This window comes from Martes martes (genome assembly GCF_963455335.1).
Source record: "Martes martes genome assembly, chromosome: 1".
Classification (NCBI taxonomy): Eukaryota; Metazoa; Chordata; class Mammalia; order Carnivora; family Mustelidae; genus Martes; species Martes martes.
Window position 1 is genome coordinate 200,289,531 of NC_137888.1, and position 23,888 is coordinate 200,313,418.

General features: G+C 47.0%; 1 protein-coding gene across 3 annotated transcripts in view; it reads left to right on the plus strand.

The window, feature by feature from the left end:
* Positions 1 to 1,155: 1,155 nt before the first annotated feature.
* KIF9 (kinesin family member 9) overlaps positions 1,156 to 23,888 on the plus strand; it is a gene marked incomplete at its 5' end in the record, with an annotated part of 43,045 nt that continues 20,312 nt past the window's right edge. For 2 of the 3 annotated variants that reach the window (XM_080829275.1, XM_080829276.1), the window contains 8 exons: positions 1,156 to 1,248; positions 2,682 to 2,847; positions 4,729 to 4,835; positions 12,704 to 12,787; positions 12,894 to 12,986; positions 14,348 to 14,495; positions 15,575 to 15,639; positions 18,010 to 18,087. In XM_080829275.1, the coding sequence (XP_080685401.1) occupies positions 1,156 to 1,248; positions 2,682 to 2,847; positions 4,729 to 4,835; positions 12,704 to 12,787; positions 12,894 to 12,986; positions 14,348 to 14,495; positions 15,575 to 15,639; positions 18,010 to 18,087 (834 nt within the window). Of the gene's footprint in view, positions 1,249 to 2,681; positions 2,848 to 4,728; positions 4,836 to 6,608; positions 6,834 to 12,703; positions 12,788 to 12,893; positions 12,987 to 14,347; positions 14,496 to 15,574; positions 15,640 to 18,009; positions 18,088 to 23,888 lie in introns of all 3 variants that reach the window. The other variant, XM_080829274.1, reaches the window with a different exon arrangement.

Genomic DNA, 23,888 nt, shown 5'->3' on the forward strand with positions numbered 1-23,888 from the left:
ACCCACGTGCCCTCGATTTAAAAAAAATTTTTTTTAAAGATTTTATTTATTTATTTGACACAGAGAGACATAGCAAGAAAAGGAGCACAAGCAGGAGTGGATGGGAAAAGGAGGCTTCCCGCTGAGCAGGGACCCAGATGCGAGACTTGATCCCTGGACTCTGGGATCATGACCTGAGCTGAAGGCAGACGCTTAACAACTGAGCCACCCAGGCGCCCTTTAAAAATGTTTTTATAAAATACTTCAGTTAGACAGAATCTAAGAGATTAATTAACTCTCCCCTCAATGCAACAGTCCCTTTGGTGGCATCTCTGTTAGCTGGCATCTTGACTTTGCTTGAGTTTTTTCCATTTATAGGACAGCTCTACATAGTAGGAAGGTCACTTACCTGAATCTGCCTCCCTAATCCTTACGCCTATAACCTTACATCCTATTCCATGAAGCTACCCCAAGGTTTTATTTTAACATTTTGTTACACATCGTATTATTCATGGTAGTATAAATAAATAGAAATTTAAGTGTATCTACCGGAAAGAAAATACAATTAGGTTTGGGAGAGGAAGAGGAGGTAGAGGACTCTCTGATTTTTTTCTCAATGGACTGCCAGAGAAGAAAGAATATTTGATTATGGGCTAGATTAAATATATTTCTAGGGAATCATTTTTCTGGTCTAAGTCAGTCACATGGAAGTAGAGGAGGAGATGCAGCATTTGTAGTAGTGTATGCTAGTGAAGAAAAGAAAATTAGTTTAAATGCACGTCCTAAATATTTTAGAGGAAAATATAATCAATGAGGTAAAGCGTAAGTGAACTGCATTACAGAACATTTTTAGGAGACACATCTAAGATTAGGCCACTGAAGGGAACATTCTTCTTGCCTTGTGTGTCTGTCTCTTAGGGGACCATTGGTGGAAAATGATGAGTCAGCCTTTATAGCAGGAAGTGCCTGTGTGTGTTGAGCAGTGTCCTTGAGTAGAGCACTGACAGGTTAGGGGGTTAAAAGGAAAACTGGCTCTTGAGGATAGGAAAACGTAGACTGCATGTCACTGTGTTCTACTCTTCTTCGTAAGCGACACAACCCCCCCCCCACACACACACTGATTGTCATTTGATGACGACCACTGAAAGTTGCACTGTTTTCTCGTTTTTAGCTAGAATGGGCACTAGGAAAAAGGTTCATGCATTTGTCCGTGTCAAACCCACTGACGACTTTGCTCACGAAATGATCAAATATGGAGATGACAACAAAGTAAGTGGAACACGCTTGCCGTCATGGGCCGGGTCCCTCTGTCCCCCCTTGCTACCACATGACCCTGTTTCCAAACAGCCTAAAGGGACCCAGACAGAACTGACAAAAGTTCAGATGGACTCCAGAGTCCAACAAGTCCAAACCACTCCCCTGAATCGCTTTTGATGAGGAAACTCTTGAAACTCCCATTATTAATTATGTTTTTCCTTAGTACGTTTACCTTCATCCTTGCATCTTGTACAGAAAAGCTGGCATTTGTGCACACTCATAAAACTTTCTGGTGATCAGATCTGCTGTTACATAATCTCCCCGGGGGTCCAGGTAGAATGTCTTAAAATAACTGTTAAACTTACCAAAGCGTTGGGAGAAACTCTTATCGAGATAACTGGAAAGAGTTATCCGTCCCCATGCCTTTAACACTGTCATGACCATCTTTCTGAAGCCCATGACAGGCTTGGGACAGGTTGAGAGAGTCCTATGTTTTCATTCAGCAAACAACTGTGAATCCACCCTGGCCAGCAGTGAGATGTTCTTTAAGGGAGGAATTCAAGGGCAAACTCCCCAAGCTTTGCAAGTCTTGGCAGTCAGAAAAAAAGCTCACACTGGGCACGGTTTCAGCGAACATGGAAGCACAGAACATTTAATGTGTGAACGGACTGAGCCTCTCTTTCTTGATCTTACATTTTCTGCATGTGACTGTGTCTTGATTCCTGGATTAGGGCAGCCAGGACAAAATTCCAACAAGAGGCTCTTTACATCAGAAGTCCCCATAGTGAAGATTTGGAATTTATCATTGACCTAATTCAATGGGTTCCTAACTTAGCTCTGCCATAGTACGTCTAATTTTTTTTTTTTTTTAAGAAATCTGTGCATCTAAAAATATGCTAATTACAAGTATGTAGGCACCTTGGATTTGCTGTAACACCAGTGAGGAACTATGTCTGAGAAACCCAGAAGAGCCTTTTCTGTGGCTATTAATTCATCATTACTCACAAAGGCCCATAGCATGTAAGAGATATAGCTCAAGCCCAGGCATCTGTCAACAAGCCCACTTTTCTCTCTGGCCTGATTCAAGGCCTCCCTGTGCTTAGTGAATGTGTCTAAAGCTTGTTTAATAGAAATAGGATAAATGTGCTTGACCCAGTATCATAGATGGGGGAACCAAGACAAACAGCACCCAGTAACCTAGGGTGACAAGTCCTGAAACTATGACATGCTCTAGTCTCCCGATCCTTCCACCTTAAGGGTTGTGTGATCTTCCTGCAGGAGCTACCTTCTCCTATCCCCAAGAACTCACTGGAATATCGGCCACTGGTGGGAGTCCCTGTTCCTCCTAAAGTTCACTTCCTCTATTTTCTCCAGGTCAGGCCTCAGCTAGCAGTGAGTTTTTCATACAGGTTTCCTAAACACTCTCTCTCTTCCTCTCTTCCTAGAGCATTGATATTCACTTAAAAAAAGATCTTCAGAGAGGGGTTGTCAATAACAAGCAGACAGACTGGTCATTCAAGCTGGATGGAGTTCTCCACAATGCCTCCCAGGACTTGGTTTATGAGACAGTCGCAAAGGACTTGGTTGCTCAGGCCCTCGATGGATACAACGGTAATTTAGTTAATTGTCGGTTGATTTACATAAGAACCCACAGAACCCTTGCTGGAAGAAGAGATGCAAGTATTTTATGGTGGATGAAAGAAAAGATAACCTCACATGCTAACTCCTGTTTGCTTCTTTGTCTATCTCCATTTTCTTGTGGTGGAAAACTAGGTATTTGCTTGGTGATACAGTGGGCATGACTTGATCCAAAGTTCTGGGATCCTACCTTCATAGGAAGATTCAAAGGCTGTGGCTCTTTGTAGGTCATGGGAATTGAACTATTATATCCTGTTTCAGATCTCTCAAATATTAGCTTGGAAGATAATGTCCTTATGAATTTGACTGAGTCCAAATACTTTTCTCTTGGTTACCTGCTAGGGGCTACTTTCATTCATTCTACCAGCAAAATCAGTCTACTCTTCCTGTTCTAGTATAGGGTTATTTACATATAGCACCAAAAAAAAAAAAAAAAAAGGAGTGGAGTTTGATTGTCTTAACAAATTAAAAGCAGCTTTATTGGGAAGGTTTTACCAGCTAGTTCAGTCTAAGATGCTTGAAAATCTTTAGAAAGAATGTATCACCATTTGTAAACTTTGCTTGTCTTCAAGTTCCCTGTCTGCAAGTTTAAGGTCTTTGGTTTAAAAGTCTGTTTAGTTTTGAGGCCCATGTATTGTAATGTATCCTGCTTGTGACACATAGGTATGGTCCTCATTGACCCTGGGGGGATTTGGCCCCAAGGAACTAAGAAGGTCTAGGAGGTTAAGTCTCTTGGGCTCTGGGTGCTGTAGAATCACAAATGGGCTCTCAGTCCTACCAGCTGTGACTCCTTCCTGCACACTTAAGTTAGTAGACACTGTTTCTGACCTTGGCTCCCATGCTGAGTTAGAGCCCCTTGTGTAAAACCTACCAATCCCAGGAACTAGAACATTGCTGTGGGGAAGGCAGACGCTGATTTCCATGGCTCCATGTTGCCCTGAAGCAGCGTTTGGGATGGGTCTGGCTCAAACTGGCCACGCCAGGAGGAAGGGTGGATGGGAACAGGAGCACCAGAGCCTGGTAGTAATGGTAAATCTCACAGACGTGACAGGTACAAACGGAAGTCTTCGCCGAGAGGACAGCGGGACCAGGTCAAGACCTGTCATGGTGGTCTGTTTCTGAAAGTGGCAGGGGACCAACTAGCAGCCCCGTTTGATCCTGTGGGAACTTGCAGTCTACACCCCTTTCTTCCTGGGCTTTTGAAACCTCTTCCTGCCTCTGGCCTGGCCAGCTCCAGGGAGGCTACGCCTGAGACTGGCAGTTCATGGCTTTGCTAAAGAAAGGCTAGAGTTCAATGTTCCTGTCTCCCTCCTCACCTGCTAGGAAAATTCCCAGTTTCTCTGTTCCTTGATACCACCTGCTCTGCTCAGAAGCCTGACGGTGGGATCTTCTCTTGGCACAGGGAGCAGTAGATCACCATATGGGCCAGATTCAGAACAGCAGTCTGTGTTTTGACCATTTATGTCCCCACTTCCCTGCCCACCCATCCCCCCCTATAGCAGGAGTTCCTCATGTCCACGGCTGCTCCTGATGGCTACCTCCACGCCCGGGTCCAGCTGGCACCAGGCATGCTGGCGGATAGGAGAGCTATCCTCAGGGGCACCTGGGTGGCTCAGTCGTTAAGCATCTGCCTTCGGCTCCGATCCCGGGGTCCTGGGATCGAGCCCTGCATCGGGCTCCCTGTTATGCAGGAAGCCTGCTTCTCCCTCTCCCACTCTCCCTACTGTGTTCCCTCTCTCACTGTGTCTCTCTGTCAAATAAATAAATAAAATCTAAAAAAAAAAAAAATAGAAAGAGCTATCCTTGGAGCTCTTTTCCTGGACATCACCAAGACGTGCTTCCAAATATTTGCAGGTACCATTATGTGTTATGGGCAGACGGGAGCTGGCAAGACGTACACCATGACAGGAGCAACTGAGAATTACAAGCACCGGGGGATCCTTCCTCGTGCCCTACAGCAGGTAGGGAGTGGGCCCACAGGCGGGGTGCTGCACGGGTCCCTCCTCTTACCACAGCTGCTGCCAACCCTAGGCCTGCTACCAGACACAGGATGCACACTGAGGGGGTGGGGGTGCAGAGGCCTCAGAAAACCGGGGGTTTGGGTTTCAGAGTTTGACCCAAGCCCACGCGGAGCCAATTTCCTCATTTGTGAGGACGTGTCAACTGGCCTCTTGGCTCCCGCACTGGTCTGTGATCCTGTAATTAAGGATTTGGAGGTCCTAATCATGTTCCTTTCTTGTTCTAATGAGGGGGATATGGACTCTTAGAGAACTGCTTTACTGGCCTGCTCTGGCTTCTACCACCACCATTGCCCCAGAAAGACCAAAGGGAAGAAGCAGGCACAACATGAGCGTGTAGGACTGAGTCAGCCCTGGGGGGTCTGGGAACTCTGACTGAATGCAGCATAGAGGGGCCTTCCTGTGGAGTCCTGTGAGGACCCTCTTTTGGGAGGTAGGCGGCAAAGGGCTTTTTCCCAAAAGCATCTTGAGGTTTTCTAGTCCTGTCCTGTAAGAAATGGAAAGGACCCTGTATAGACTGCCCAGCTCTCATTGGTGAAGCAGCCTCCTTCATGCCTCACTGTCAAAGCTTCAAGATCTCAGCATCTTCAGCTTCAGTAGTGTTGCCCAGAAAAATATAACGGAAGCCACACACGCAATTTGGGGTTTTCCCATAACCACAGGTTAAAAAGTAAACAGGCAAAGGTGATTTTGATATATTTTATGTCAGTATATGCAAAATATAATCTCCACATCATATGTCGATGTGAAAACTCTTGAGATATTTTACATTATTTTTCTCACACCAAGTGTTTGTGGTGTGTGTTTTATGCTTATGGCCTATTTCCATTTAGACACTAAATACTCATCAGGAATACTTGATCTGTATTTACATTTCATAAAATTTACTGTTGAAGAAGTAGATTTATAAACCCAAGTTGTTCCAAACGTACTGAAAAGTTTACCAGTAACTGAATTTAGGAGCTGCTTTGAAATTTAAATTCAAATTAGTTACAATTAAATAAAATTTAAAATTCTGTCTCTCATTTGTGTCAGCCACATTTCAAGTTCTCAGCAGCCACTTGGGACTGGTGTCTACCATGTTGGACAGCACAGACCTAGACTGTTAGAGCAAGGTGGGGGCCTAAGGGATCCCCTAGCCCAACCCCCACTGCCCATTTGAAAGTTAAGAAAGTTAAGGTCCAGAGAGAGGGAAAGACCAGTCCAAAGTCATTTGCCCATAAGTACCAGGGAAGGTATTTGGAGCTGGGAAGACTGAGTTTGGGCTTGGCTTCTCTCAGTAGCTAAGTGACCATAGACAAATAATTTCATTGCATGGAGCTTGCCACAGGTGGGCATTGCCCCTGCCTTGCTTCAGTCACAGGGGAGTTGTGAGCATGGAATTAAATAATGGATGTGAAAGAGGCGTCTATATGTTGAGACCCCATAAAATAAGGGATCTTCACTCCTTTTCCATTCATCATGTCATGGGGCTTTTCAATCTGTTAAGTCAGGCCTCAAAAAACTACATGATAATAATTATCACTCAATAGACTAATAGTAGTAATTGTTGATGATGACCATCATGCCAGCTAGACTATAAATTCTTTTAGGACAAAGATTTTTTTTTTTTTTAATTGTACTTTTTGATGTTCCCTGCCGAGGCCAGAATCCTTCTAACACGGGCTGGTCATTGGAGTTTTGCTCTTGGTGACTGCTGTTCAATCCCCCATCTAGGTTTTTAGGATGATCGAAGAACGCCCCACACATGCCATCACTGTGCGTGTTTCCTACCTGGAAATCTACAATGAGAGTCTGTTTGATCTCCTGTCTACTCTGCCCTATGTTGGGCCATCAGTCACACCAATGACCATCGTGGAAAACCCTCAAGGGGTCTTCATTAAGGGCTTGTCAGTCCACCTTACAAATCAAGAGGAGGATGCCTTCAGCCTCCTTTTTGAGGTGAGATGACCAAGTCTAAGGGCCCCTTCCTTCCTTCCTTCTCTCCTTCCTCCCTTCCTCCTTCTTTCCCTCCTTTCTTTTTTTCCTTTTTAAATATTTTTATATTTATGTATTAAAGATTTTATTAATTTATTTGTCATAGAAAGAGAGCAGAGGGAGCCACAGGCAGAGGGAGAAGCAGCCTTCCCACTGAGCAAGGAGCCCGATGCAGCACTTGATCCCAGGACCCTGCTGAAAGCAGATGCTTAATGGACTGAGCCCCCCAGGCATCCCTCTTCCCTTTTTCACTTTGCTCCCTCCCTCCTCCTTTAGTTTTTCACTTACTTTGATAATCGGAATAAATATTAATATATGCTCATTTAGCAAGTTCAGATAGTAAAGAAAAAATACAGGAACAAAAAAAGAATTCACTTGTCTGTTTCCTACATACAGCAACAATAATGTATATTTTGGCTTATTTTCCTCTAGTATTTTTTTCCCCGTGCAATTTTTTCTTAACATAGTTGAAATTGTCCTTTTTTGCAGTTAACATTAAATCATGGGCATTTATAATATAGAAAAAAATAAGGATTATCATCCTTAGTATGTAAGAGCTCTTAGAAATCTATAAACTCCTCAACGCATGCTTTTTTTTTTAAATTTTTTAAAATTTATTTATTTTTTACAGACAGAGATCACAAGGAGGCAGAGAGGCAGGCAGAGAGAGAGGAAGGGAAGCAGGCTCCCTGCCAAGCAGAGAGCCCGATGCGGGGCTGCAGAGAGCCCAGTGCGGGGCTCGATCCCAGGACCCTGGGATCATGACCTGAGCCGAAGCCATCCAGGCACCCCAACGCATGCTATTTTTTTAAAAGGCATATAGGTTGGAACTCTTTTTTTAAAAAAGATTTTATTTATTTATTTGAGAGATAATAAGCATGGGGGGGAGGGGCAAAGGGAGAGAGAAGCAGACTCCCCACTGAGCCAGGAGCTGGCTATGGGGCTCAGTCCCAGGACCCTGAGGTCATGACTTGAGCTGAAGGCAGATGGTTAATGGACTGAGCCGCCCAGGCACCCCTAGGTTGGAATTCTTATACTTTGTTGCTGAAATGTATAATGGTGCAGCCATTTTGGCTGTTTCCTAAAAAGGTAAACATTAATTTTATCATAGGACCTAGGAATTCTGTTCCAAGAGAAATGAGAGCCTGTGTGCACACAAAGACTTGTAGGCAAATATTATAGCAGCGTCATTCATAATAGCCAAAGACTGGAAATAATCAAAATATCCATCACCTGATAAATGGGTAAAAAAAAATGTGTTACAATCATATGATGGAAAACTATTCAGCAATAAAAAGAAACGGAGGGGCGCCTGGGTGGCTCAGTGGTTTAAAGCCTCTGCCTTCGGCTCAGGTCGTGGTCTCAGGGTCCTGGGATCGAGCCCCACATCGGGCTCTCTGCTCAGCAGGGAGTCTGCTTCCTCCTCTCTCTCTCCCTGCCTCTCTGCCTACTTGTGATCTCTGTCTGTCAAATAAATAAATAAAATCTTAAAAAGAAAAAAAGTGGAGTAGCAATAGATGGTACAATATGGATGAATCTCAAGAAAATGCTCAGTAAAAGAAACACAAAAGATCTATCCTGTATAATTCCATTCGTTTGAAATGTCCCAGTGGACACATCTTTAGAGATAGAAGGCAGATTAGCGGTTGCCCCGGGGAAGGAGTGGGAAATGGTTGCAGAGGGGCCCAGGGAACTTTTCCGAGTTACACAACATTTGTAAAACAGGATTGTGGTGATGGTTGCACAACTTTGTAAATGTGCTAAAAACAATCACTGAATCGTATCTTTAAAACAGAGAATTTTATGCTATTTAAATTATGTGTCAACAAAACTTTTTTTTAAAAAGTCACCTAGGTGTCCTCTGGGGTGATTTACACGTGGAGCCCTTGCATCTACAGGGAAGGTAGCATCCCAGGAGGCAGCGGTTGGGCTTTCTTGTCCTCTTGTTGCTCCGAACATTTCACCGTGACGAAGGATGTTTGCTGTAGGTTTTTGGTGGCTTCAGGTTAAAGAAGGTCCAAGTTTGGGAAGGGTTTTTTTAATCATGAATAAGTATTTATTCATTCCCTTGGTGATAACCACTCTCCTGACTTATGATCATTTCTTTGGTCTTCTTTATAGGTTTACTACCTGTGTTTCCTCCAACAGCATAGTTCAATTTTTAAAAAATTTATTATTTTTTATTATTATTATTATTATTATTATTAGAAGATTTTATTTGTTTATTGGACAGAGAGAGACACAGCGAGAGAGGGAACACAAGCAGGGGAAGTGGGAGAGGGAGAAGTAGGCTTCCTGCCGAGCAGGGAGCCCAATGTGGGGCTCGATCCCAGAACCCTATGATCATGACCTCAGCCAAAGGCAGACGTCTAACTGACTAAACCACCCAGGTGCTCCTGCCCTCTTCCTTTTTTTTTTTTTTTAAACATTTTTATTTACCTAGTTGAGAGAGAGGGAGAGAGAACGCATGAGCAGGGGGAGGGGCAGAGGGAGAAGCAGACTTCCCGCTGAACAGGAAGCCTGATGCAGGACTTGATTCCAGGACCCTGCAACCATCATCCTCGTGAAAGGCAGTTGCCCAACTGACTGAGCCACCCAGGCGCTCCCCCTGCCTTCTTTTTAATTGAATATTTAAATCTTATTGTCCTTTTTGCCCCCTTTACTAATCTAGAGGATAAATGTTCATTCATATTTATATTCTCTCGCCTTCTCAGTTTATCCTAGAAATAACAACTTGCACATTTAGTTAACGTGTACGTACCCAAATGAACGTACCTACCTAGTGAAATCTGTATCAGCTCTGTGGATTATTCCAGTGTCAGCTTCTTGGCTTTGATGTTGTGCTATAGTTTAGCAAGATATCATCACAGGGAGAGGCTGAGTGAAGGGTACAGAGGACCTGCCTGTACATTTCTTTGAAACTTCCTGTGGATCAAAATAAAATGTCATTTTATCCCCAACATTATGTTTTACTATAACATTGCCATTTTAATCGTGTTAACAATTATTTTAAAATAAAACCTCTCAAAATCTAAAGTTCATGAAAACCTCTCCCTCCTCCTGGATTCTGTAAGAACCTTAGGATTGTCGCCTTGTCTTTTACATTTTTGTTTTTTGACTCCTCAAGGGAATCATTATTAATGTTTTATATAGTCTGCATTCTTTTACATTTACCCTCGTATTTACCACTTTTTTTCTTCATAACCTTCCACTGGAGGATGTTTTCTTTCTTTCTGTTATGCCTCCTTTACAGTGAGTGTGCTGGCAACAAAGAGTTTCTTGTATTTTTAAATGTCTTTATTTTTCCTAAATCTTGAAAGATAGTTTTGCTGGGTGTAAAATTCTATTTTGGCATTTGTTCGCTTCTACCATATTAAAGATATCATTGCAAAGTTATGGTTTCCATCGTTAGTAGTAAGAAGCCAACTGTCAGTCTATTCAATAGTCTTTTCAAAGTATGTTAGTCTGGATTCTCTGAGAAGCAGATGCCAAGATGGGATTAAATGTGCAGATTTTATGAGGGGAATTTCCTGTATCAAGGAGGCCGGGAGGAAACTGGGTAAGGCTGGTCAGCTGTCAAGCCATGATGCAAGCCTCAGGTGAAAGGAGGGAAGGTCAGGTGGAAGTTTCTAGACTGCCATGCTGCGTAAGGAAGGCTCAGGAGCAGTTAGCACAGGACTCTTCATGGAGGGAAGCGCACTTCTCAGGCCATCAGAGCTTGCCTGGTAGAAGCCAGAAAGACAAGGGGAGAAAGCACTTCAAAAAGAGGGGACTGAAGGATGAAGTTGTAGTGATCCCTTACTCTTTAGGTGAATGTCACTGAATTTGTGGGATAGGCGACAGTGAGAAACTGTGGAGACATGGCCATAGGGGTGAGCGAGGAGGTCAGCCAGGTCTGCTCTATGGCTTAGGGCTTCCCTTCCTCTCCCCAGGGGACCTTGTCGCCACTGCTTTGGGCCTTGTTCAGAGTATTTCTCTAGGGCCTTTAAGAGGACCGGGGTCCCTCCCACAGGACCTTTTTCTCCTACGAACAGCCATTTCTTCCACGTCTTTAGGTGTATTCTGATCATAGGGCCCAATCCTGTGAGCGAGAGCCTGGTGTCCCTTTAAAAATACAAGTTACAGGACGCCTGGGTGGCTCAGTTGGTTAAACCACTGCCTTCAGCTTAGGTTGTGATCCTAGGGTCCTGGGATCGTGTCCCTCATCGGACTCCTTGCTCAGTGGGGAGCCTGCTTCTCTCTCTTACATCTGCCTACCACTCTGCCTGCTTGTGTGCTGTCTCTCTCTCTCTCTCTGACAAATAAATAAATAATTTATTTTTTATATTAAAAAAAATCTTAAAAAAAAATACAAGTTACTAATCTTTAAAAAAAAAAAGTGGGGGGGTGCCTGGGTGGCTCAGTGGGTTAAAGCCTCTGCCTTCAGCTCAGGTCATAATCTCAGGGTCCTGGAATCGAGCCCCACATCAGGCTCTCTGCTCAGCAGGAGATCTGCCTCCCCCTCTCTCTCCACCTGTCTCTCTGTCTACTTGTGATCTCTCTGTCAAATAAATAAATAAAATCTTTAAAAAAATGCAAGTTACTCATTTTTCATAATTTTTCAAAAGTAATAACACATTCACTAGGGATACCTGGGTGGCTCAATTGGCTAAGCATCTGCCTTCAGCTCAGGTCATGATCCGAGGGTCCTGGGATGAGCCACATGTCAGGCTCTCTGCTCAGTGGGGAGTCTGCTTCTTCCTCTGCTGCTCCCCCCATCTCTGTGTGCGTGCACACACATGTGTGCTCTCTCTCAAATAAAAAATCTTCAGAAAAAAAGTAATAACATGTTCACTGTAAAAACATGAAAACGCACACATATATAAAAAGAACACATGGGAGCACCTGGCTGGCTCAGTTCATGCAGCATGCTGCTCTTGATCTCGGGGCTGTGAGTTCGAGCCCCACGTTGGGTGTGGAGATTACTTAAAAATAAAATCTTTTTAAAAAATGAAAAAAATAAAGAAATGACCTCTAAACCCCAACCCAGAAGTGACCATTCTGAACATCTTATTGGAAGCATCTGTGTATTCTTTCTTGTGGGAGTGCTTTTGTGTTCCTTAGATTCCCCTGCCATATGATTTCACCCTTCATTCGGTTAATGTGGTGCACCCCATTGATTGATTGGCATGTGCTGAACCATCTTTGCATCCCAGGGGTTAGTCCCCCATCATCCTGGTGTATGATCCTTTTAATGTGCCATTGAAGTTAGTTTGCTATGATTTTGGATTCTATGTTTCTCTATGATTAAAAAATATTTGTTAACATTTTCCTGGCTGTGTCACATTCCATTGTACAGACAGATCATTCCCTAATCACTGAATACGTAGGTCGATTGTGAGTCCTGAACATTTCTAAGGCTCTTCATTTTCTAAAAAAAGATTTTATTAATAGAGAGAGGGCATGAGCAGGAGGGAGAGGGTGAAGCAGACTCCCTGATGGGCAGGGAGCCCAGTGTGGGGCTGGATCCCAGGACCCTGGGATCATGACCAGAGCCAAAGGCAGATGCTTAACCGACTAAGCCACCTAGGTGTCCTCTAAAAGTCTTAATATTTATTGCTACTTTGCTTTTCAGAATGCTCTACAGATTCACACACCTTAGCGGAGGGTGAAGGTCTAGGTTTGGACTCTGGGTTGGTCTCCCATTCTACTAGTTTATAAATGAGATTTCTCTGGAAGGTCTGATGGCAGTAACATGAAATCACTTGTGTAGCTGTTGGTATAGTTAAAAATGACCCGAATATCTTACTATTTTAATTTTTCAAAATGCTGTCTATGTTCCCCCTCCTTTTCAGGGAGAGACCAACAGGATTATAGCCTCCCACACGATGAACAAAAACTCATCCAGGTCACACTGCATTTTCACCATCTATGTGGAGGTGAGTACGAGTTCCTTGAAGAGCCCAGGAGGGGCGACTGAGTCCGGGGACCTGCTCTGTCAGAAGCTTCTCCTTGTGATCTAACCTCTGTTTGGATATTTTGTAGGCTCATTCACGGACTTTATCAGATGAAAAGTACATCACTTCCAAAATTAACCTGGTGGATCTAGCGGGCTCGGAAAGGCTGGGGAAGTCTGGGGTAAGTGGGTAACAGGGGATGCCTTCTCAGCAAGCCACAGCCTGTTTCCGGCATTGAGCCTGTGCACATAGGCTGTCCCTCAGGGGGTTTTTGAGAGCCCAGTCCTCAGCTAGGCACGCTAGAGCACGTGGGCTTGACCCTGTGGAGCTGGGGGATCTGGTATCAGTAGAGGTGAACCAGCAGCAACATAGTTGTAGTTCCTACCTAATGGGATTTTTGTGAACATTGAGATGATGGCACCTAAATTCTTAGCAAGGTGCCCAGCCCTCAGGAAGTGCTCAGTAAATGCTTTGTGCTAGTATAGCCTTCCTCTGTGTATGGGGAGAGGGGTGTCCCCATGAGTCTTGCTGCATTTCATCTCAGACATTCATATGAGTTTGAGTAGTAGCATAAGAATTCACAGGATTCACTGAATGCATTCTACGTGCATATTTACACTTGATCTTAGCCAAAAGGCTGAGAAGCGTTTCTATGTGCATTTTTTATATTTAATTTTTTTTATTTTTTAATAAACATAGAATGTATTTTTATCCCCAGGGGTACAGGTCTGTGAATCACCAGTTTATGCGCATTTTTAAAAAGATTTATTTATTTATTTTAGAGCTAGAGAACAAGGCAGGGAAAGAGAGAGTGAGAGGGAGCATGCGCACAGGTGGGGCGGAGCAGAGGGGGAGGGACAAGCAGACTCCATGCTGAGCACAGGTCGGGACACAGGGCTCAATCCTGCAACCCTGAGATCATGACCTGAGTGGAAATCAAGAGTCAGACACTTCACTGACTGAGCCTCCCAGGCGCCCCTCCTGTGTGCATTTGTCTACGTGTTTTGTTTTATTTTTTAAAGATTTTATTTATTCATTTGACAGACAGAGATCACAAGTAGGCAGAGAGGCCAGCAGAGAGAGAGAGAGAGAGGAGGAAGCAGGCTCCCCACTGAGCAGAGAGCCTGATGTGGGGCTCGATCCCAGGACCCTGGGACCACGACCCGAGCCAAAGGCAGAGGCTTAACCCACTGAGCCACCCAGGCGCCCCTGTCTATGTGTTTTTATGCGTATGATAGCCTCAGGGTGATGTGCTCACGTATCTGTGCAAATATTCCATGGTGGATTCATGCTGGTGTGACTCTTAAGTGAGTCTGCATAGGAATATTCACGTACGTATTCACATGCACGTGAACGCCCTATAAATATTTTCAGAAGCGTTCCTGGAGTATTAGTATTAGCCCGAGGTGGGATACAGTCCCATGACACTGGGAGGATGGCGGGCCCTGGGAAGGAGGCTCTGGCCTGGCCACCCACCCGCAGGGTTCTCCACGGGGCCGCCTCCCCACTTGGTGTGAAGTGAACGTGACTTTTGGTTTGTAGTCTGAGGGCCGCATGCTGAAGGAAGCCACCTACATCAACAAGTCGCTGTCATTCCTGGAGCAGGCCATCATTGCCCTCGGGGACCAGAAGCGGGACCACATCCCCTTCCGCCAAAGCAAGCTCACCCACGCCCTGAAGGACTCGTTAGGTGAGGGTGCGGGCCGTACCCGGGAGGAGGGATAGGCTGGGCCTGCTGCCACTGGTGATCACGGAATTGCTCCCTTCCGCTGGCTTGCACTTCCCTGCGGCCTTTTCTCGGTGACCCCAGACACAGACACAGCGGAAAAGGCAGAAGCATGAGTGATATCCTTTTCTATCACCCACAGTGTGCCGTGCTATTCCCGCAGAACCTTGGTGGAAGCTTTTCCCTCTGCTGGGAATACCGTCTCCTTTCCCCTCATCCCAAACCTGGCAGAATCCTTTACGGCCTTCGAGATCGTGGTGGGCCTCTCCCTACATTGCCTTCTCTTCCCCTACAGCCTCTGTAACAGAGGAGCAGGGGCTGTGTCTTTTCATCCTTCTGTCTCCAGGCTTTCGTGTTGGGCCTGATGGCGCAGTTATGGGTGTCTGATTATTGGTGGAGTGCCACCAGTAGCAAAACCCTGGCCTGCAGCCGTCTCCCCACCCCTCCCTGCCCCACGCCAGCTTTCCTCTGCTCTCCCCTGCTCCTCTTTTAGGTACATCCTGTGGCCTCTCCCCTGCCCTTCCCTCCTCCAGCCTCAAACATGCTTGGATGTGTCCCCTGTGACCCTGTCTGAGTCAACTTGGGTGGCCATAACAGACTGGGGGACCCACACATCAGACATTTATCTCTTAGGGCTCTGGAGGCTGCAAGTCCCAGATCAAGGTTCGGCATGGATGGTTCCTGGTGAGGACTCTGTTTCTGGCTTGTAGACGGCTGCTTTCTTGCCGTGCCTTCACATGGCCAAGAGAAAGAAAGAAACAAGAGAGGGACCAGAAAGACAGAGTTCTGGTCTCTCTCTCTTTCTTATAGGGCCACTAATCCCACTATGGGATTAGGACCTGCCCTTAGGACCTCATCTAAACCTCATTACTTCCCACAAGCCCCCTCTCTGGATGCGATCACATTGGGGGATAGGACTTCAACATAGGAATTTTGACAGGACACAGACACTCAATCCATAACAGACCCCCACCAGCCTTAAAGGAATCTCTTGGCAGAAAACCCACATGGTTCATGGCACTTCTGTGTCCTGCTTTCTGCAGGGGGAAATTGCAATATGGTCCTCCTGACGAACATCTATGGAGAAGCTGCCCAGTTAGAAGAGACGGTATGTAAAGACAGCCCACAAGGCCTACTTGGAATCCTTCTCACGGGTTCCAGGGATGGGTAAGGCTGGCTCTGGGCTGGCTAAGCTGGCATACTTAGCCACAGACATTGTCAAGAAGGAAGGGATCCAGGGGATGAATCAGCCAAAATTGCTGCGGGAGGCCCAGGCAGGATCCACATACCAAGTACCAAGGGGCAGAGGCTGTGTTGAGGAGGAGACAAGGCAGGAACCAGGCACAGTGTGGGGGCCTCTGTGAGGAGAGTTTCTCAGGGGGAAAGGACTGTGCTCCCTGGGGTGCTGCTCCTGTGAACTGGGATCTAGGACAGCTGATTTCTTGTTCTTCATAATTACACACTTAAAAATCTTAGAAGTACCAAAGATTCTGCGCTGTAGTTATAAGGCCTGTGTGAGCTGACAGGCATTAAGCATGTGCGCTGTGTGTAGGGTGGTAGGGATGTGCTGGGAAGAGCAGCTTGGGCGAGGTGAGGTGCCTGTGGCTTGAGGCCACAGGGTTCCTCGCCATGGCCCTCAGTAACGTGAAAGGCCCAGATGAAGGAGCCCTTCAGAGGAAACAGGACTTTTCCTGAAACTGGGGTGAGGAAGGTGGGCACCGAGCCGGCTGCAGTTAGAGGATGTGTGGTACAGAAAGCTGAGGTGCTCCTGGCAGAGGGGACTGTGGGCCCGAAGGTGTGGGCCATGCCAGGAACATCTGGCCACTGCAGGGGAGGGCCCGGGAAGGAGAAGGGGAGAAAAAACTGCAGAGGCTACACGGGCACTGGTGGTCAGGCTGATGCTTTCACTGTTCTGCCGGTTGCTGGGGTGTCATGGCGTTTGAGTAAGGGAGGGCTGTGGCCAGCATTGTGACTCAGGGACATTAACCCAGCTGCAGGACCCAGGTGACCTGGGAGGGGACAAGCTTATGAGAACCAGAGGCAGTCATATAGGACATAATGGCTGAGGCAGTAACACGGGTGAGCTCGTGTAGCTGGGCACCCCGGCAGCGGTCTTCCTCTGAAGGGTTACTTATCATAATCAGGCAGATTTGGGAAGCTCTCTGTAGGCATTTTGTTTTGTCAAGGGTGGATGGTTAGGGCAAGCTTCAGTCGTCTGGAGAATCCACTTAGGCGAAACAGGTCCTTTCCAGGCACACTGCAGGCCCTCCCTGTTTCTTGCATTAGGGACCGGCCTGCGTCCAGAGAGGGTGCCCTGGGACTTGGGAGGCCAGGAGGGAGCTCCTGCTGACGTGCAGGTAGCATCCCCAGAGGAAGGCTTCAGGAACCTCCCAGTCTCATAGCATGACAAAGCACGGGTGAACCCCAAGAGGAGCCATATGAAAATCAGGCCTCCTGACTGCCTTGCTGAGAAATGCCCTCTGAGACAGGCCCCCCTCTCTCCTTATCTCCACCCCTGAGATGGTCACCGCACAGGAAGCAGCTCACCTGGTACCTGGCATCCCCAGAGCTTTGTGACCCAGGACACAGCCCACGGAGCCCGGAGCTGCTGTTGGAAGGGCCTCGGGGGTTTGGGACAAAGGCATATTGGGGTGTGGAAGCTAATGATTTCTCTTTTTCAAGTGCTTTAAACCTTCCACCCTATTCCTGTCAAGGATCATGTTGCTTTATTCAGTGACACTGCTTGTAACGTGTGGGAGTAGATACAGCAAGGGCACCCTGGCCACACTTGCTGCTGTGCGCAGAGCAAGAGAGCCTGATTCCAGCCCACACAGAAGCCACTCGAGCTGCAGGGACGGGGCCTCCTCCCGAGGGCTTGCTGTGGGCCAGTCGTGTAAAGACCTCTTCACCAAGCCTCCTGGGCCCTGGGAGGCAGCTTTTCCCAACCTTACAGAGAAGCTCCAAAGCCTGGCAGAGGTTGCACGGTTGGTCAGGGCAGAGTTCTTAACCACTAGACCAGACTGCTTGAAGGAAGAGCCCTTTCGGGCCTTCTTCTGGGCCACTCCTGGGTGACCCTGCCCCCATCCCCAAGTCTGCCTCCCTGTTTCAGGGCCCCGAGTCAGCCCGGCATGGTGTGAGGCTGGGATCTCAGGGCCCGCCCTGTGCTACCACTGGCTGTTCCCCACTGCCGGGGAGCAGCCCTCCACTTTTCATGCAACAGCAGTGCTGTGGAGCAGCACGTTGGGGCCGTTTCTCAAGTGCCTGCTTACGTGGCTGCCTCATGGGCCTCCAGCTGTAATTACCCCTGCCTGGCTGCCCCTCCCTTCTCCCCAAGAAAGAGACCCCACCCTTCACTTTGGAGTATGTCTATATGCAGAGATTCATCTTTTCTGGTGGGCTCCTTGGACCTCCTTTGCAAATATCTCCACTCACGAGCCATTGGCCAAAGACACAGAGGTCTGTCTGATCTGTTTTTCAGCTGTCTTCACTGCGGTTCGCCAGCAGGATGAAGCTGGTCACCACAGAGCCTGCCATCAATGAAAAGTATGATGCTGAGGTACTAAGGGGCTTGTGGGCAGGTGTCTCACTGGGGGGAAGGTGTGTGGGTGTGCTGCCTGGGTCATACAAGCCTCACTTCCCTTTCTGCCTCAACTGAAGATCCCCATGCAATCTTGGATCTGTCCTTTTACACCCTGGGGCAGACCAGGGTCTTCAGAGGCCCTGGAGACCCCCTAGGGGGCCAGCACACAGATGAAAGGGCTAAGTCAGTTTACCACCGAGCTCATATGTGAGGCTTTGGGGCTTCTAGGTGAGAGTTCCTTAGAGCTAACTGTTTCGAAGGGAAGTAAGTGTGGACAGACTCTCAGACTCATCTGGTTATGTCACCACAGAACCTCTTTCGTCCCAGCCTGTGTGATGCCTTTAAGCAAGCAGAGCTGACCAACCAGAAGTCATGCTCAGCATCACCACTGCCCAGGGAAATGCAGGTTGAAAGCTTAGTGGAATTCCACCCTCAGACTAGCCCAAACTAGAATTGTTCGGACGATGGAGAATAACGGTGGGAATGTGCAGAGACAGGGGCATGTGTCAGTCTCTGGCCAGAGTGTCATCTCTCCAGCTGCTGTGGAGAGCATGCTGGCAACATCTCGCCAAATCAAAACTCATTTACTGGTAACTTGTCTTTCCTTTAGGATGCTTGTAGAATCACAGTTACCAGAGACAGGAGCATATGTGTGCCCTAAGCTCATGACAAAGCAGTTAATTAGACCTTCCAGAGTCTAAATCCTGATGGAAAATAATGGTCCCTGTGGCTCCCTAGAGCTAACCCATGGCTTGGAGGCAGAGGAAAGTATTGGGTTGGTTAGAGCTGTGGCTCTCAAACACGCACGGGTATCCGAACCCTGGGCAGGCTTCCAGAATATCAAGTCACTGGACCCATTCGCAGAGTTCCTGGTTCCATTGGTGGAGGGGTGAGGCTTAAGGATTCACATTTCTAGTAAGTTCCCTGCTGCTGCTGCTGCTGCTGCTGCTGCTGCTTCTGTTCTGGGGCCACACTTGAGAACCACTGCCACAGTAGTCAAGAGCCATGGTCCCCACAGTGGGCTGTCGTGGTGTGGCGACCTGCTCTTTCCTTCCTTCAGCTGCCTAGCCTCGTTGAGATGCTTATCCTTCCTAAGCCTCAGTGTCCTTGACTGTGAACTGGAGAAGTAGCAGAATCCACTCTCAAAGAGATGTGGTGAACAATAAGCTCACGGGGAGAAACCCCTTAACACAGTGCTGTCGTGGAGTAAATGCTCAGTAAATGTTAGCTAGTCCTACTCACTCGTACAGGTCAGCAGGGTCCCTTTCTGGGTGGACAATCTAGAAGCGTTCTTCGCATAGCTGTGTGAATGGCCTCGGGACAGAACGGGGCTCCCACTGCTCATTGGATCAGTAGCCTTTAATTAATAGGAGACTAGCTAAGTGAGCTACAGAGGGAGGGAGTCCAGGCTCGAGTTGCTTGTCTGGATAATCTCAAGTGGGACCACAGCGGGCCAAACGCTAGCTTCTGTCGTTTCCACCGAGTCTAAAAATGTGCACAGCAAAGCTGAAGATCATGAATGGATAGATGCGAGGGCAGTGAAAGAAAAAAGCATGGGGGTGGGAAGACCACCCAGAGGTTGGGGGTTCCCTCCGGGATGTCAGGGGGTATGGACTTGGAGTGAGGCTCATAGTGGCTTCACATTTATCTGCCATGTTTTATCTCTCTCTCTCTTTTTTAAGATTTTATTTATTTATTTGACAGACAGAGATCACAAGTAGGCAGAGAGGCAGGCAGAGAAAGATGGAGAAGCAGGCTCCCCACTGAGCAGGGAGCCCGATTCGGGACTCGATCCCAGGACCCTGGGATCATGACCTGACCCGAAGGCAGAGGCTTTAACCCACTGGGCCACCCAGGCACCCTGCCATGTTTTATCTCTTAAAATGAAAAACAGAAACAAAAATTGAACCCAATAGGACATCCGGCTGTTCAAGTCCAGTTTTGGGGTGGTCTTCCTGGGTTTCACGGCATTATTTGCTATGCTTTTCTGTAGTTTGGGGATTTTATTTATTTTTGTTAATTTCCTCATCCGGTGTCCTCTGAACTCAGAACCCCCGCATCGCCACATGCTAACCTGGCTGCGCCGGACAGCAAGCACTTCCATGCCCTTCTGTGTAATTTTTTTTTTAAAGATTTTATTTATTTATTTGATAGACAGAGATTACAAGTAGACAGAGAGGCAGGCAGAGAGAGAGAGAGAGGAGGAAGCAGGCTCCCCACTGAGCAGAGAGCCCGATGCGGGGCTCGATCCCAGGACCCTGGGATCATGACCGGAGCCGAAAGCAGAGGCTTTAACCCACTGAGCCACCCAGGTTCCCCTTCTGTGTAATTTTTGTTCCGAAATCGGCATGGTTGGTTCCAGCCAAGCCAGTCTCCGTGTCACCCCATGGCCGTGTGTATAATCTTTATGATCAGCACTTATAAGCAAGAATTCTTGAGACCTGAGGAATTCCTTTGGTTGCCCCTTTCCCTGGACCACAGCCAGCCTGCCAGTGTTATTTCTAGCACCATCTTCAGCATAGATGCCTCTTTTCGAGGCGGTGGGGTAGCTTCCGTGGCATTTCCCCGGCGGTGGGGCCAGCGGTAAGGCGGGAGACTGAGTTTCTGATCTGCCTCTGCCACCAGCTGTCTCTGAGCCTTGGGGTTTTCACCCTTGAAGTCGGGTTGGGACTGATGAACTCCCGTGACCCTCCTACTCTGTGAGTTTGTGATGCTGTGAGGGGGTGTAAAGGCTGCGAGCCTCGGGCATAAACAGGCAGCAGAGCAATATTTGTTGTTCTCTTCTGCTGAGAAAAGAGAGCACCCGCGGGGCGCGAGGGGTGGGGGTCAACAACGGAAGCTTCCTGGGCGGAGAGCCGCTCATAGCCTGCTGTGCTCCTTCAGCAGAACTTTCTGAATTATTCTCATCACGCTTATGCTGAAAACCCCTGACCATCAGAAAACTTATGTGAGTCTGTGCTGATTCCATCCAGAAAATGGCCCTGAGCTTTAAAGGACTTGGCCAGGTTTTGTGTTCCACCTGGGGTACCAAAAAAAAAGGAGTCAGTCAGCTAGGAGGTGCTGCCAGGTCCTGTTCTGTGGGGCCCGCTGTTCCCGCCCTGTGTTTCCAAGCAGCTTCTCTCCAGTCAGACTGCCAGGCATTAGGAGAAGCAGCTCCAACGCTCTCATGATGTGACATGGAGGCTGGTTCCCCTGGGAGCGGGGGGCGCATCTCCCCACATCACCTGACTGGCCCAGAGATCTAAGCTGGCTCCCCCTGCCACACTGGACAGTCATCCCACTGGAGGCCCTCAGTGGTGCAACCAGACTTTCTCTAGCTGGGGCATGACGTCTTTTCCAGAGCGGAGATCCCTCAGCTGAGAGGACGGGCTGGCCACCAAGCCTCTCCTGTTGACCTCAGAGGAAGTCTACCTGAAAGAGACCATCTTTTGGCTTCCCAGAGGGGCAGAGCCAGATTTGGACCCTGGTCATGTGCTTCCAGTCCCAGGCTTTGTGCCCTGAACTGCCACAGAGCCACCAGGATGCCAGGGTTCTGTCACTCCTAGCTACAGACTGGTCACAGCTTTGGTCGCCAGTCCCAGATGTAGTTGTCAGGGGCTCCCTCCAGTGGCCATTTTTCGACAACTGAAGAAAGCCCTGTTCACAGTGACGGTTCTCAGCATAAAATCCCATGTGCCTCTCATCTATCAACTGTAAAAATGACTCAGCAATTCTGTTTCTAGAAATATATCATTTATCCATTCACCTAAATTCAACAGAGCACTTATCATGTGCCAGACACTTTTTGAAGCACTTGGAATGTTAGTATACAAGTAAACACATGTCTCTGTCCCCAAAGAGCTGAGGGTCTGCTGGGGGTGGGAGAGAGAGAATAAATATAAGAAATAAGTGAGTCTAGGGGCACCTGGCTGGCTCAGTTGGGAGAGCATGTGACTATTTTTTTTAAAGATTTTTATTTATTTGGGTCATGATGAGATCGAGCCCCGCATTGGGCTCCCTGCTTAATGGGAAGCCTGCTTCTCCCTCTCCCTCTTCCCCTGCTTGTGTTCCCTCTCTCGCTGTGTCTCATTTTTATTTATTTGCTTAATTGATGGAGAGAGAGACACAGTGAGAGGGAATACAAGCAGGGAGAGCAAGAGGGGGAGAAGCAGGCTTCCCACCGGGGCTCGATCCCAGGACCCTGGGATCCTGACCTGAGCCCAAGGCAGACACTTAATAACTGAGCCACCCAGGTGCCCCGAGCATGTGACTCTTGATCTTCGGGTTGTGAGTTCGAGCCCCATGTTGGGTGTAGAGATTACTTAAATAAATAAACTATTTAAAAAAACCAAACCAGGAAGTGAGTCTAGATCTTGCTATTTGCAACAACATGGATAGCCCTGGAGGACATTATGCCAAGTGAAATAAACCAGATACAGAAAGAAAAATAATGCATGATCTCACTATATGTGAAACCTAAAAGGTCAAATTAATAGAAGCAGGGAGTAGAGTGGTGGTTACCAAGAGTAGGGGCAGGGGCCAAGGAAAGGAGAGATGTTGGTCAAAGGGCACAAATTCTCATTTATGCAATGGATAAGTTCTGGGATCTGATGTACAACATGGTGACCATAGTTAATAGTATTGTATACTGGAAATTTTCTAAGAGAATAGATCTCAGAGGCTCTTAGCACACACAGAGAAACGGTCGCTAGGTGCGGTCGCTAGGTGAGGAAATAGATATGTTAATTAACTTGACTGTAGCAATCATTTCACTATATATATGTGTATCCTGTTGTATACCTTAAGTATTCATAAATATTCATACCTCCAGACCACCATAATATACCTTCTATTACAATAAAGTGAGTCAAATGATTTTTTTAGTTTCCCAGTGCCTGTAAAAGTCATGTTTACACCATGCTGTAGTCTGCTAAATGTGCAGTAGCATCGTGTCTAAAAAAAAGTATATACCTTAATGTAAAAATGGTTTTTCAGTGGGATTCTTGGCTGACTCAGTTGGTTGAGCATCCAACTCTTTTTTTTTTTAATCTTATTTTTTTTAGATCTTATTTATTTATTTGACAGACAGAGATCACAAGTAGGCAGAGAGGCAGGCAGAGGTGGGGGTGGGGGGAGGCAGGCTCCCCGCTGAGCAGAGAGACCAATGCAGGGCTTGATCCCAGGACCCTGGGATCATGACCTGAGCTGAAGGCAGAGGCCTTAACCACTCAGCCACCCAGGCACCTACCATCCAACTCTTGATCTCAGCTCCAGCCTTGACCTCAGGATTGTGAGTTCAAGCCCCATGTTGGGCTCCATGCTGGTTGGGGAGCCTACGCAAAATAATAATAATTATTATTATAATTATAATAATAAGTAAATAACTGTTAAAATATTTTATTGCTAATAAATGCTAACCATCATCTGAGCTTTCAGCAAGTTGTAATCACTGATCACAGGTCACATAATAAATACAAGAATAATGAAAAGGTTTGAAATATTGTGAAAATCACCAAAATGTGATGCAGAGACATGAGGTGAGCAAATGCTATTGGAAAAATGATATGAAATAGAGTTGCCTGACACAGGGTTGCTACAAACCTTCAATCTGTAAAAAGTGCAGTATCTGGGAAGTTCAATAAAGCAAAGTGCAATGAAATGAGGTATGCCTGCCTACAATTTCTCTCGAACGATTTTTTTAAACGTTAGGGGGAAAAAAAAAGAAATAGATAAGTTCTAGAGTTCCACCACTCAGTACATTAGCTCTGCTTGCTTGGGGCTATTTAAATTAGTTAAAA